General features: G+C 33.5%; 1 protein-coding gene across 3 annotated transcripts; it reads left to right on the top strand.

The window, feature by feature from the left end:
• The first annotated feature begins 1,115 nt into the window (after positions 1-1,115).
• On the top strand, positions 1,116-15,120 carry LOC117109591 (sodium-dependent serotonin transporter-like). Of its 3 annotated transcripts, XM_033251967.1 has the most exons (14): positions 1,120-1,507; positions 2,340-2,479; positions 3,041-3,251; positions 3,861-3,995; positions 4,561-4,777; positions 6,134-6,272; positions 8,131-8,265; positions 8,760-8,863; positions 9,425-9,549; positions 10,633-10,745; positions 11,311-11,442; positions 12,531-12,731; positions 13,303-13,473; positions 14,556-15,120. In XM_033251967.1, exons 1-14 carry the CDS (start codon positions 1,483-1,485, stop codon positions 14,631-14,633), a joined length of 1,926 nt encoding a protein of 641 aa, XP_033107858.1. In that variant the 5' UTR covers positions 1,120-1,482; the 3' UTR covers positions 14,634-15,120. The 3 variants fall into 3 exon arrangements, with proteins under 3 accessions (XP_033107860.1, XP_033107859.1, XP_033107858.1); XM_033251968.1 differs by lacking the exon at positions 13,303-13,473 and having other exon boundaries at positions 1,117-1,507; XM_033251969.1 differs by lacking the exons at positions 13,303-13,473; positions 14,556-15,120 and having other exon boundaries at positions 1,116-1,507; positions 12,422-12,550.
• The last annotated feature ends 491 nt before the right edge of the window (positions 15,121-15,611 follow it).

Below are 15,611 nucleotides of genomic sequence, written 5' to 3'. Positions count from 1 at the left end.
TCTACTCACTAAAGTCATCTTCATGCGGTCATGTAGAAACCCCACGTATTTGGCTCTAACTTTAACATTTGATCTTATGCGTTTTGCTTGGATTACCGTATAAAAGATGACATTAATTTAGTAGCTAGAGCTCCCCTGCTTTAATTTTTGTTGTTATTAATATTATTATTAGTCTTACTGCTAATATGATGATGATGATGATGGTGGTGGTGATGATGATGATGATTATGATGATGATGATGATGATAATAATAATATTAATACCATATTAAACAATCTGAAGTATCGGTTTGTTGTTAATATATGCAGTTTGTATGCTTCCAAATCTTTTCACTTTTATCGGATTTACTGAATATGCTTCCATGCTCCATGCTAGTTTTTAATTATAAAATGAAATAGACATCATAATGCTCCAAAAATCTGTGACCTGCTTTTCGTACTCTGATGGAACAGATTGCAGTACATACTGATAAAAATTGAGTACAGGTGTAGTACTTATTGATTAATGTCAGCTAATACAACCCTGAAATGTAAACATTACGCAAATGTTATCGTTTAGGCCCGATTCATACTATTTAAGACGCGTAGTAGCGTTGATTGCGTATTTGTCAACGCGTCAAATTGCTTGTGAACATATTTTATATCCTAATTTAGAAGATGACACTAGCCTACATCTTCGTAAATGATTGCAATTATTTTGTTAACATTTCACGGTTAATGTGATATGCTTATATCAACAATATTCTAATGGAATTAAAAACGATTTCATATAACACTTTTGTAAGATACTTAGGTAAGAGGTTTACTCAGTAACCCTAACAATGGATCAGTTTAAATATAAATAACACTCATCAACAATTACAGTTAATATACAATGTTTAGACACGAACATTGAGAAAGCAAATCATTTTGTAAAACAGGTAATGAATAAGCGGGTACACGCTTCCATTAAGCCAACCTATACTATTAGCATTTAAATGCGTAGTCACATGAAAATAGGAACAATACCATGCCATTAATAACTGTAATGAAATCTGTGAAAGTAATATGAGATATTTGTGTGTACTTTTAGGAGAGAATAGCACTCGCTATTCAAACGAGGTTTAGATAGGAAACTCCTCAAACGTTTCTTGGACTTCAATTGCTTTAAGAACCACTTCTACTTTGCAATAGCAGATATCCTCTGCTAATAATGTTTAGAGCAATGGGGAGATGTTTTGAAACCAAAACTAAGACAGGGTATGTCACCGGTTTGAATTAATGACTTTATTGAAATGCATATATGAGTGATTACCAGGCGTACGTGCGTATATTTTCCCGTTTGACTGTAACGATGGATCCACACTATACAGCAATTTAGGAGCGTTTTTAAGTTAGCCTAAAACAGAAGAAAAATTATGCCAACGTTATTCACCACAATTAGACGCACACTAATTTGACGCAGTAAATTTGCAAGAGCACACCAACAAAATATGTTTACTAATGAATCTAGCAAGCGAAAAACAAAGTGAGCTTAGTGTGAACAGACTTAAGAATGTTAGTACACAAATTAGGCTCTTGGACCCCCGATTATAACTGGTTTTAAACGCAACTGTACACAATGTAATTGGTTCCATTAAACCCTTGCGAAGAGAAACGCTTGTAACGCAAAATGTGTACCAAATCAGCTGTTGCAGCAATAGGATCTGTTCTACTGTATTTCAATCTGTAGAAAGAAGGGGTTCCCATGAGTTCCGAAGGAGGTATTTTATAAGTTACATTTTTGTAATCCTGAAGGTGTCTTAAAACAAATGTTTATGTGATTCTATAAAAAAAAATGTCCCATGGGGTCGTTTAGTGGCTAGTTTATCAGCCATCTTCAGAATCAAAATCAGAAAACTTGATTAATCTCCAAAAGAATACATTTTTGGTGTAGAAAACTTCGGATTTCTTCCAATGAATGTTGGTCGCAATTGTGTCCATCTTGGATTTTAAAAATCGATATTCGGCATAACTTCTGATCTAGGCATATCATATTGTGCAAACATAAACAGTATTTTCTCAGTAACATTGCCATTGGTTTGGGAATTGATTGAGATTATTATTATTATTTTATGATTTAAGATGCCTTCACACCGAATCATTTTCAGTTCTGAAAGCCTAACGAACAGATCAGAAAATCAGATCAGTAACCGTATGTTACTTCTTTAGCGCATCGGAAACGTGGTTCGAATTTTGGCTTGGATCCGATGTAAATGCAGCTTTAAACAAAGTTAAATACATCAAAACTAAAATAATAAGAAAGGGTCATATTTTCCGTTTAAGGGAAATGTTTTCTTCTCATTCTGTTTTTTATACAGAGGAGGTGTTAATCCGGACCACGAAGTGTCTTGCTTGTCAGGGTGTAAGCGTTTTGTCCACACAAAAAGCGTGTTGTCGCAAGACAACTGGGTTCTCCGAACCATTGCCTACGGCTGCCAAACTGAGCTACATCGTCAAGGTATTTTAAATGATTTTGATATCCAATTTCACAGGATTGTTCTACATCAAGCAAAATTTTAAAGGGCGTGCATTCGTCCTGAATCATTAAATCTGCTATTTATCCGTTACGACACCAATGCGGATGGAATCAATTGAATGTGTAACACTTTGATAAATTAGTCCGCATTATTGTCTAATTGGTTCATTTAATTGCTCGTAAGAGCCTCATTAGTTGTGCTGCAGTTGTGCTGTGAACACTGCCTTTCTTCACTGTTTTATATATCTGTCATTGGTAATATACTCCTTAAATTATTTTCCAAAAAATAAATTACATAACGTAATTAAAGTCATAGGCCTATTAATTTAGCCATGTTTTAGAGCCTCGTTCGTTACTTAAAAGGACCGAACAGTCGGTTGCAATTATTTACAAGAATTGTAAAAGAGGAGGAACACAAAGATGTGGAGTCGCCTATCTTCTCTTGCTCGAGAAGCGACTGTAGAACATGTCGTAAATGACATTACATCTAGGGACGGGATTAAATCTAATATATGTTCACATATTATTACTGATAATTCCCAGAAAGTCAATGACGAAGAAAAGCTAGGTCTGAGTGAAAGCGTCAAGAACGGAGATATTCGTCTCTGGAGTGTGGATGTATCAAAGCGAGTGGAACACACTGATCGCCAAACATGGAGTAAAAAGATCGATTTTCTTTTGTCTATCATTGGCTTCGCAGTGGATTTGGGGAATGTTTGGCGATTTCCCTACATCTGTTATAAAAATGGCGGCGGTAAGCTTAAACGTTCTTTATATAGGCTAAATTATTTTTTTTTCTGAAATATTTTTTTTCGTTTTCATTTATTTACACATTCTTAAAAATGATAACCAGGGCTCAATGTGCTCATTTTCTGCCAATTTCTGGCCCAAATGCTCTTATTTTGTTCTTATTTTAAATAAACTAAAGGGAAAATTATGTACCATTTACACATTTAGCCGAGTGTTTTGTGTCGTAATTCCCTGATGTAACTTCAGCTTAAATTACATCTGAGGACATTAATGGTAGAATATATATAATGATGAAATAAAATGTTTAAAACATTAATAGGCCTACTTTAAAGTATGTGACTATAGGTTGATTTGTTGGTTTTCTAATTTTTAAAATAAAAACCTCACTTGACATTTTACGTTAGCCTCTATTGCTCTTATTTTTAAAGAAATGTCAGCCTCATTGTTCTTATAAAATACATATGTGTACTTGTTATTACATATTATACTAAAATGTTGCTGCATGCCTTTTTAAATCTAATAATAATAATTAATGAATACATTATAAACTTAAACACACACCAAGGAAAACCTATACACGAAATTCTTTCATTCCAATTTAAATTTTTGACAGGTGCGTTTTTAATCCCGTATCTCGTCATGGCATGTTTGGCAGGAATACCACTATTCTACATGGAATTAGCTCTGGGACAGTTTCAACGAACCGGAGCGATCACCATATGGAAAAGAATTTGTCCACTACTTAAAGGTGATGACAACTATGAATATTTTTAAAGCAACTACATCACTATTTACAAAAAGTTAGGCCTTATCGTACTTTAAATAGCCTAATAAATCCAGTCCCTGGTATTCAAATTGATATGGTGACCCTATACTCCAGCCTTCCCGCCGTTGTGACCAAACCGTCATTCTTTTTTGAAATACTGTACAGGTTTCTGTTTGATTAAAAACAGTTAAGTTGAAGTATAATAGATCGGACTGTCTATTTGAGGCGAAGATATTAGTAACGATTATTTCCGAACGGAACCGAAGGTCTTGGGTTCAAATGCATATGGGACAATACGTTATTTTTCTAAAAAAATTGTTCAGATTAATCTTAGAAGGCTATACTGTAATGAATTAGCCCGATGTTCACGACTTCTACATAATTTGTTGTTATTTAAGAGAATTTTAGAATGTAGTGTGATTCTGTAAGACTAATTTTTTAATTGAGTATATGGGGTTTTTCATATACATTATCAATCCGTAATATATTCTTGCTTAAAGATCCACTGTATATGAATCATCATTGTGTTTCATGTTTCTTGGTTTAGGGATCGGCTATGCTATTTGCGTGATCAATCTATATGTATCTTTCTACTACAATACAGTCATCGCATGGTCTTTGTATTATCTATTTTATTCATTCACAACCAAGCTACCGTGGTCGACTTGTGGTAATGTATGGAACACTGCCGCATGTTTAGACCCATTGTTGCCAAATAATTCTTTCTATAGTAATTCTGCTTCACCTTCTCAGGAATTTTTTGAGTAAGTAGGCCTAATTTGTTTTTCTGTGTTAGTTGGATTGGATTTATTCGATAGGGACACCAAGGATAACCCACAGAGTCCCGAATACTTACTTACTTGCGCGAATAAGCACCCGAGCGCTTATTTATTTTTGCACTTTTGGGGGGTGTGGGGCGCCTATTTAAACAGAGTGGAAATTGAGTGAGCGCTATATGAAAATAGATGAGGGGTTTATGGGAACCTGGAAAATTCAAGGGGCACTTTTTGAATGAAAAAAAAAATTATATAATGACATCTGGAAACAGAAGAAACGAATGGTTCTGGTGCAGAAAAATCTAAGATAATCGTCCAGAGAGCATGGCTCATGACAACAATTATGTGAGTATTTACACCAGGGGCGGATCCAGTAAGGGTACGGGGGGCACCCGTGCCCCGTTTTGCCACTAAATTTTAAAATTTCAAGGCATATTGAAATTAGCGCTGTCACTTATCTATTCTAAATATGTTGTGCCCCCCCCCCCGTTTGAAAAATTCTGGATTCGCCCCTGTACACAACAGCAGATGAGGGTGGTGTTGGTAAGCTAGTTGGCCATCTGGCGATTGAGATTAGCAGAATCATTGCAGGGTTTTTGCAAACTCAGATGAGAACGTACTAAAGTTGCAAATTGTCTGGAAAAGAAAAAGATAAGTAGGACTTGACAAGAACAGGAAAGTTGGAGCTCTCATCTGTCCAGGAGAAATATCCTCATTTTGAAATTGACATAAGAAGAAAATGTTAAAAATCCACTCCGCAGCTCAAACCATGGCAACCACAGTCTCAGGATTGATTGGACTATTGACTTTCTAAATCTAAAAAAAAAAATCAAAAAAAAAAAATCACATGATATTGTTTTAAAAAATGAATACAAATTGGGCGCCTATTTAAATTACGAGGGGCGCTTATTCAAACGGGGTGCTTATTTGCGCGAGTACGATATTTCCAGTGGGTTTTTTCTGGTTGTGATTGGATAGTGCACCTGAGACGATACCCTACATTTTCCTAAGAGTGTACTGCGTTCCATCAAAAAAATTGAACAGGGTCCAAAGGATCTCCTCAGCGCACACACCTACCACCAGTTAGGCGACTGATCTATAATGCTGCTCTCTTGTTTTCTTTTCATTTTTAGTTAATATAAATTTCTTTACAGGGTTTTTAATTACCAGAGCTATTGTCATGAAATACTATATAAAAGTTATAAAATGTATATATATATATATAAAGCTGAACACTCACTGCACCACGGTCCGATGCGTTCCCTGCTTAATATGTTACTGTAAAAATTCTTAATTATTGGAGTTGGGTATTAAAGCCTATCATATGCAATTCGGTTTTACCAGACGCAGAGTTTTGGGGGCAGATCGCTCGAGTGGCATCGATGACTTAGGAGGGGTGAAATGTGATCTAGCTTTGTGTCTTCTTGCAGTGTTTGTTATCGTGTACTTCAGTATCTGGAAAGGCATCAAGGGATCCGGAAAGGTATAGTGCTAATTACTATAATATAAGAAAGGCACTACATCATTTTAACCACGAAATATGCAATAAACTACATCTAGTTCATTAATTAGGATGTTTTATTGAACGTGAAATACCGTATATTTAGCCTGAATCTATGACAAATACGTATCGTTTTCCTCAATTTACTAGCTGATATTTAAGCTTGGTGGTTGTAATAGCCATAATAATAAATTAATTCAATGTACTATACGGATAATGATTTAAGAAATGCAAATTATTCATTAAACGCTTACTACATTTAATTCATTAATACATTCATTTGACCGTAAAATATATTTATCGGAATCTATTATTCCTTGCCCATGGAAGGATCTCCCACATGACATCCGACACTCAATACCGAAGGCAGGATTTTCAAACAGTGGGGGTCAATAAAAGGGTGGACCCACTTTACGCGTAAATTCAAATAATGTGGACCTATTTTCATAAAAGTTGATTCATTTTACGCAAAAATATTTGCATAAATACATTTTTAAAAAAGTGTTCTCATTTTATGCACAAAATTGCATAATTTGGACCAATTTTTTAATATTTGGACCGATTCTTTGTGGACCCATTATAAAAATTGTGTGGGACTGTCCCAACTGTCCCAATAGCTAGCTAAGGCATTGCCGACACTCTATATCAATCACACAGTTCAACTTTTCCACGAAGAGTCATTTATTTACTATTTAAATATCAAACATATCCTACTTATTACCCTTGTTTCGTAAAGCGCTTTGGGATCTTTGGTAAGAGCGCACTATAAATGACTGCTCTATTACTATCATTATTACAAACATGCATCCTTTTCCTCAATTGTTGCAACAGCCATAATACAATAATTCAATGAACGTTACTAATAATAATTATAATTTAAGAAATGTAAATTATTCATTTTGGTTGTAAGCTTCTGCGAATCAACAAAAAACTGAATTGTTTCCACTTGTGTTTCATTAAAGGTATACTTTTACTTGTGTTAAAAGCCTTTTTACTTGTCCGACTTGTATTGTTTTTGTATCGGTTTTAAATTACTTCAGAGTTGATGATGTCATTGTCCGTCCAAACTTAGTTCATTTGGACCGATTCTTTGTGGACCCATTATAAAAATTGTGTGGGACTGTCCCAACTGTCCCAATAGCTAGCTAAGGCATTGCCGACACTCTATATCAATCACACAGTTCAACTTTTCCACGAAGAGTCATTTATTTACTATTTAAATATCAAACATATCCTACTTATTACCCTTGTTTCGTAAAGCGCTTTGGGATCTTTGGTAAGAGCGCACTATAAATGACTGCTCTATTACTATCATTATTACAAACATGCATCCTTTTCCTCAATTGTTGCAACAGCCATAATACAATAATTCAATGAACGTTACTAATAATAATTATAATTTAAGAAATGTAAATTATTCATTTTGGTTGTAAGCTTCTGCGAATCAACAAAAAACTGAATTGTTTCCACTTGTGTTTCATTAAAGGTATACTTTTACTTGTGTTAAAAGCCTTTTTACTTGTCCGACTTGTATTGTTTTTGTATCGGTTTTAAATTACTTCAGAGTTGATGATGTCATTGTCCGTCCAAAATTAATTCATATTTTATTCTCATGCTTTTAATGTCCACTTTTTCTGTAAATTTGTAACATTCAGGTTTTTACTGCAAGTGCAATTAGTTATATTATAAAACACCATTATGAATGAATGAAGAGATTATGGCGTATATGATGCCTTTAAATAAGAGGAATTTGATGTTCTATTATTATATAAATACGAACAATAAGAACATGCAAAGCATTTTTTAAAGTTGGAAATAATATCGACTTCTTACAAATAAGGTTGTTTGGGTGACTGCAACGGTTCCATACATTTCGTTATTTGTACTGCTTATTCGTGGAGTGACTCTTGACGGTGCAATTGATGGTCTTGACTATTACCTACGACCTCGATGGGATTCTTTAATCAACGCTGAGGTAAAACCAAATACTGATAATGAATGTTATAGGCCTACTAACAGTAGTGATAACGGTATAGTTATAAACATCATGATATCGAAAACGAGGTGCATAGTGATGAAAAGTGTCAATTGAGCAACGACGACTTAGGACCACCCCTGTGCACAGTAGTTTAGATAACAGCAATGCATAATGGTTCTAAGGACACGTTTATGAGGTGAGTGTCTAGATTACTGTTAATTTAAATCGTCTTATATATGAGAAATCTGTCGTCCAACTAATCGGAATTCTCCTGCTGTATACTGAATTCCTTATTCAACTGGGCCACTGGACCTTTTTAGTTCTGCTTCTGGACCTCCTAAAGACTGGTAATTCCAAGCCTCTTTTTATTTACGTTTTTGAAGGCCGTAGAGCTGACGTCAACGTAATATGGCTTAAGCATTGAAAACTGTCATTTTTCTGACAAGACGAGCTAATCAGTATCATTCATTTGCTTGGTTATTTTTGTCTAGGTATGGGTGGATGCTGCTTCTCAAGTGTTTTTCTCACTTGGTCCAGGGTTTGGTGTTTTGCTCGCACTATCAAGTTATAACCCGCCACAGAACAACTGTTATGGGTATGTTTGCCAAACTCAAACTTTAAGCATAATGGTATACTAAGATACAAACACCAAGTAGCAATGATGTGAAAATGTGTGTTTTTCTATTACATTTCGAATGCATATATAAATCATGGTACATTATAGAGAAAAACTCTAAACTGTATTGTGGTAATGATATAATTATATATACATTTTGAACTTTAAATAAGTGTGACAGTGTTTCCGCAAACGGGATTCGAACTGGGGAATTTACCAAATGGTTCACTGTGGCTTCAATGGGAATTCAAATACAATTAAAAGTAACTAACTTTTCACATTATTGCACATGCGCGGAACTAGTTTTCAATGATATGCAAATTACAGAATCAATATGATAGGTCCTCATCTAAAACATTTGAACGTCAAGACGGGATCTAAAAAAAAACTTCTTCATAAATAAATAATAGTATTATGTATGTAGATATGGAAAAGAGTATACAAAATTGACTTTATACATTCTATATATGAACATACTGTATTCGAATCTGCCTCTTCTGCTGTATGTAATATTCATGGGATACATGTTTATTTTCTTAGCGATGCATTGTTGGCAAGTGCTGTTAACTGCTTTACCAGTTTCATATCGGGATTTGTAATATTTTCTTTCTTGGGCTACATGGCATACATGCAAGGTGTAGATGTCAGAAACGTTGCTACTGAAGGTAAATGTTACTAATGAAATTGTATGTAAATATTGATATGAGGTAAATATTGATTCTGAAAGTAAATTTTGACACTGAGTGTAAATTGTGATACAAATGTACATGTTGCCAGAGATAGATGTTGCACTAATGGTAAATGTTTCCACTGAAGGTGGATGTTCTACATTCAAATACTATTAGCCTACTGTTCGCAAAATGTTGCCACTGACGCTAAAAGGTGTCCCTGATGCTGTGACTGAAGATATATATCGAATTTTAAATACTGAATTGAAGGTAGAACAATGTGAATGTTGCCACTGAATCCGAATGTTACAGTTAATGTTATAGATGTTGCAACAACAGGTAGATGTTGCCATTAAGGATAAGTTTGCTGGTGAAAGTACGCCTAACCTTTTGAGGTGAACATTTTCATTACCGATAAACACTCTCTAATAACTAAAGGCTTTATATGTCCAATATAATAATAATAATAATAATAATAATAATAATAATAATAATAATAATAATAATAATAATAATAATAATGTTAGTCTTATAGAGCGCTTAATACAAAACAATGCTTCTAAGCGCTTTACAAAAAATGAACAGGAGAAATGTTAATGAAACCATAAAATATCCTAACAATAAACAAAAATGAAATACAAACGCAGAGGAACCATTTTCACTGATCCGTTCTCCGGAACTTTAAAGCTACCATAATTGAGAGCTCGCCTGAACAGATCTCACAGGAGCACGAGTTAAAATGACCTCTGACTATTATCCTACCAACAACAAAAAATGTGTGAATGGATTTTGAGGAAAAATGAATGAATGACCCCTCAATGCCAATACAATGAATTTCAGTATTTGCTACGACTTAGTCTTTTTGCCACAAAATGTCTCAAATGTTGCATCTGGATGTAGGCCTACATTTGTCAGTGAATCAGTATCAAAGGTTACTGTAAACAAATTTGGCAACGAAGATAAATGTTGCTACATTTAAATGATGGTACAGAATGTAGCAACATGAAACAGCAATTATTGGTATTAAGTTTTGAATATGATACTGCATTTAAATGACATGTCATTATTATACTTTATTAGGGCCAGGCCTCGTTTTTATCGTGTACCCTCAGGCGATCGCTACAATCACTGGCTCAACTATATGGTCAATTTTATTTTTTCTGATGTTGATTAACCTCGGTCTCGACAGCACAGTAAGATTATTATTTATTTTAATCAGTAAGTGAACATATATGCACACATTCCTTTTTTATATGATCCACAGGAAACTGTTACTGTTTCATAGGTAGGGCACCTGAATATTTAAAAACAAAAAATGAGTTTATAAAGTATAAAATGCAAAATAATTTAGAGGGCTTTTACAATAATGCAACTACAGTAATTGTTTTTTGAAACAGACACAGTTTAGTCGTTGAGTCACGTAAAGATACTTATACTTTAATTTGAATGTGTTGTCATAATTAGGCATTGCACTTAATAAAGATTAAACCAAGTACAATAAAGAGTTCTGCCAAAATAATTGGTAAACAAATTTGGCGATTGTTAACTTTGTATTATCAGTTATGAAAATCATAGGTCGATTTTTTTTAGGAAATCATACAGTACGGTACTACGAAGATGTGTCCACACTATCAAATTTTCTTTGACAAAAAACTGTGATGTCATCATGACCATATTTAGGCATGTCACATGGTTTTTTTTTAAACAAAATTTGATATTATGAACAATGCTTAATAGATTTAGACTATTATTTTTTAGTTTGGTGGCTTGGAGTCTATCATCACAGCATGGAGTGACGAATATCCTTTGACTGTCGGCAAAAATCGGGAAATATTTGTGTTAGCTCTGGTCTCTTGTTCGTTTTTAGGTGCCCTTCCGACTGTAACTTACGTACGTATTTTACTACTACTATTACTATTACTACTACTACTACTACTACTACTACTACTACTACTACTACTATATTCCAATATTATTGTTAATCTGTTAAATTTAGCATGTGTATTGATTTTGTCTCCAAATTCAAAGACGATCAAGGACAATTATTCTAGTATTCGACTCATAAATTAATTCACCTTATTGTATTCTAGTTATCCTTTTTCTTCTAATCATTTGTATATACAATTTGTGATGACATCACACCATCACCATACTATAGTCACATCATGACTACATATTGGCATACAAGAGTTTATTGCAAAAGAAAATTTGATAGTGTGGAACAGCTTAATTTGCTTATTATGCTTATTATAATTATCATCATCATCATCGTCATCACCACTTCCATTACACCACTATCTTCCTTCAGCTCTTTGTCATCATCACCTTCGTCATTATCATCATAATCATACTGTAATAATAATGATCATCATCATTGGAAAATATATCAACGAATGATTTTGAAAAAATATTTATGTTCCGACAAGGTTTCCGTTGGCGAAATCAATTTGTAAGAAAATAAAGTCATGTTTTAGAGAAAAATGATAGAAATAGAACTGCTATACTTTCAACTACAGCCTTCCTATGGACGCTATAATATTATCATATATTAAGCTATAGCATTATTTTTAAAAATAATAATAACCTTATATAAACAAAAAGCATTATGATATTGATAATAATATCATAAAAAGTTTTAGTTGAAAATTTATAAAGATATATATATATATAAGCCTACACATATATACAAATACATATATATATATATATGTATATATATATATAGACGAGATTATATACAGTTCACATAGTAATATTACATTAATAATGATATTCTTTAACATTATTTTATATTAATACTTCATTCTCATAATGAATAATACTGTGAAGTATTATTTATAATAATAGTTATAATATTTATATTTTTTAGGACATATTGGTGATGTGAAAATATATCAGTTAGTAATAATAAATGCATCCTGTTGCTTAAAATCTGCATAATTTTCTTCGGTAAAGACTTTTGTATGGTGTCTTGATAGGGTGGACAATACGTCATACAACTTATAGACGCGTACGGAGCCGCTTCCACACTACTTGCTATTGTACTATTAGAAGCCATCGCCGTTGCGTGGATTTATGGCAGTCGTCGATTTTCTGCTGACATAAAGTCTATGCTAGGCAGACCTCCTGGAGTTTATTGGACAATTTGTTGGTGCTTCTTGACTCCAACAGCTTTGATGGTAAATAGCTCATCATTGAATGTACAATCTTTTTTCAGTGTATTTTTTTTCAGAGCAACTTTGTTTTCCTACATTTATAAATAAAAAAAATCGGCAACGTAAGAAAAATATTCCATTGAATGAAGAAATCTCAGATAGATAAATATAATCAGTGTGACGCTAATAAACTTGACAAATTTTTGAATTACAAACAATATTCCCCTCATTAACTAGCAGTTACAGACTGGTCTTTATATAAGTTGTTGGTAATCAATAAGAGTAAAAACTAAGTTGTCTTGTTGACCCGTGTCACATAGAAGTTGATAACTATTTTTTTTCATCGTTCTAAATGAATACTTAACATGTTTAGTTTCAAAAATTTTAATTTTGAGAAATCAAAATCTTTTAGTTATAGGCATAAACGGTATAATACATTGGTTAAATTTACCGAATTGGGTCCTATTAAACCTTCCAAACACATCTTTTTCAACATTTTAATTCTGTTTCATCACCAAACAGCGCACTGAGACTTTTTTTAGACATTACATTACTTTACATTAATGTGCATTTCTAACTTCGACCTTTTCATTAGTTTATAGTTGTGTTTGGCATCATTAACTACAAGCCTCTTATATTTGATGGATATGTGTATCCACCTTGGGCAAATGGCGTAGGTTGGTTTATGATGCTATCTTCTCTAATCTGGATTCCTTGCTTCATGGTTTATAAGCTGTTCTACACCGATAGTTCACCGTTATTAGAGGTATAAAATAACTTGTTCAATAGGCCTATAAAATAGTGGACTTGGTCGACGTACAATATCAATTGCCTCTGAGCCGCTTTTAAAGGATTGAGGGCGACCTCCCTTGAATATAGCGGGCCTGTCGGTGATAGTAGTATGGCTACCGCCTCCACACACCCGTACCTGATGCAAAGTTGTCATTGTCACCTCTGTACTTAACTCCTCTTAATTTCCCTTAAACAAGGAGTTGGGTGTTGAATGCAAAACATGGTCAGAAACTGAGGCACGGCCTAACGAGAAATAAAAATTATATACATTTCTATAGAATAGACAAAACATAATTAAATTGCATTTTTCAAAGATAGTTCTTTTATTGTATAATTAATTTTTAAAATATATTGCAAACAATCAACAATTCAAATTATAGAGTTAATATGATAAAATAATAAAAGTCCTGTAAGTCTTGAGCAAAGGTAAAATAAAAAAAAAAATCGATATTGAATGACTATGATTGGAATGCCTCATCAATTCCAGATTCTGCACTTCCTAAATTGTTCCGATGACAATTGTAATTATGAACTTTAATAGGCTGACCGCGTGACCCAGAAGATGAGTGCAGGGTTTTTGATTTACGCAGCGATCGAAGACTGGCTTGATTAAGGAATTCTCCTTCTAATAAAGTCAACATTTCGTTCTTGTAATATCTACTACTGTTTTAACCTGTTTAATTTCCGATGCAATTTCCTTGCATTTCGTATTAGGCAGTGAATTCCAATTTGGTTGGTGTGACAACAAAATTTATACTGTATGGTACCGTGGTGCAAAGTGATATCGAGTAAAGTCCTATATAAATAAATATAAATATAATAACTCGATTTGTTCCTTCATATCTAATTACATTTCAGCTTTCACGTGACTTGTATACATAGACCTCTTGTTTATTGTATTACTCGATAGAACTGTATTGAAAACATTGCGTTACATCGTAACAAGTAGAATCTAATTGAAAACAGTTTAATGGATGCACTTGTCATTAAACGAACGACGTCACTCACTCTTACTAAAATGTGAATGATTACTACACGATAATTTTGTAATTTCAGCGCCTGGAGAGGTCTTTACAGCCAGAGGAGATCCCATATCATGCAGATTCTGAAGCAACCATCCCGGCTATGGTGTGAGGAAAGCAACAATAGTAGCAAACCATTATACTCTCCCCGTGACGAAAGAAATACAAACATTTGATCAGTTTTTCTTTCATAAGTAACTTTAAAACCTTGCAAGTAATTACCTTGATGTGCCGTACATTCACTGTTTTGCTGTAACAAAATAATTATTCATGCATGTATACATACGTTAATGTAGTCATGTCTTTATATAATATTTAACTCAATTGGTATACATTTCAAAAACATAACAGAATAATAATAATTATTATTATTACTACTGATAATATCCACCGTCCACCAACTGCACTGATGATTAAAACAACCAAATATTTGAAAAAAAAAAATATGTATACAAATATTTGTAGTCTTGAAAGAAATGTGTCTTTCTTAAAAGTTTGCACCGGAGACAAAACCGACCATGGAGAGAGTTCCATACACTGGATGAAAAATACTATCAACCACTTTAATAAGTAATGATAATAAAAAAATAATAATAAAACCATTCGACTTTGTTTCTTTCTTTGTGCCGTTTTGTTCTCCTTGGCTTTTTTTTAAAGCCTTTTCTTTATAATGTTTTTGCTGCTTAGAAGGGACATTACGTCTACAAAAAACAATGTTCTTATATCTTAAAATGTGTATTTTACCGTACGTCGTTTCACCGAACTGTTTTACTTTGATCAAGTACAATCTCAGCTCCAGTAAGTTAATCTTTATAGCGTCATAATCTGAGACATCTCAGGTACAACTGCTTCAATATCAATTTCACATGTTTCACAGGTACCTTTTATGTTTTCAGACGTGAATACTTTCTTTCAGTATTTGTGCAATAGTTCTGTCTGTCTTTAGGCCCATAACCAGGGACGAGTCCAGTTAAGGGCAAGAGCCCTTTCGAGGGTCAGATGTCTCCCGGAACTTAATTATTTTAGCATGTAAATAGTGAATTTTATCATCAATTTGATGGGGGTTTTATCGATGGAAAAGGATGTTCTA

The sequence above is a fragment of the Anneissia japonica genome, unplaced genomic scaffold, assembly GCF_011630105.1.
Source record: "Anneissia japonica isolate Jap-2015-1 unplaced genomic scaffold, ASM1163010v1 scaffold287829_len2072220_cov186, whole genome shotgun sequence".
NCBI classification, from domain to species: Eukaryota; Metazoa; Echinodermata; class Crinoidea; order Comatulida; family Comatulidae; genus Anneissia; species Anneissia japonica.
Note: the sequence above shows the minus strand (reverse complement) of the source record. Positions and strands in the feature narration are given on the sequence as shown.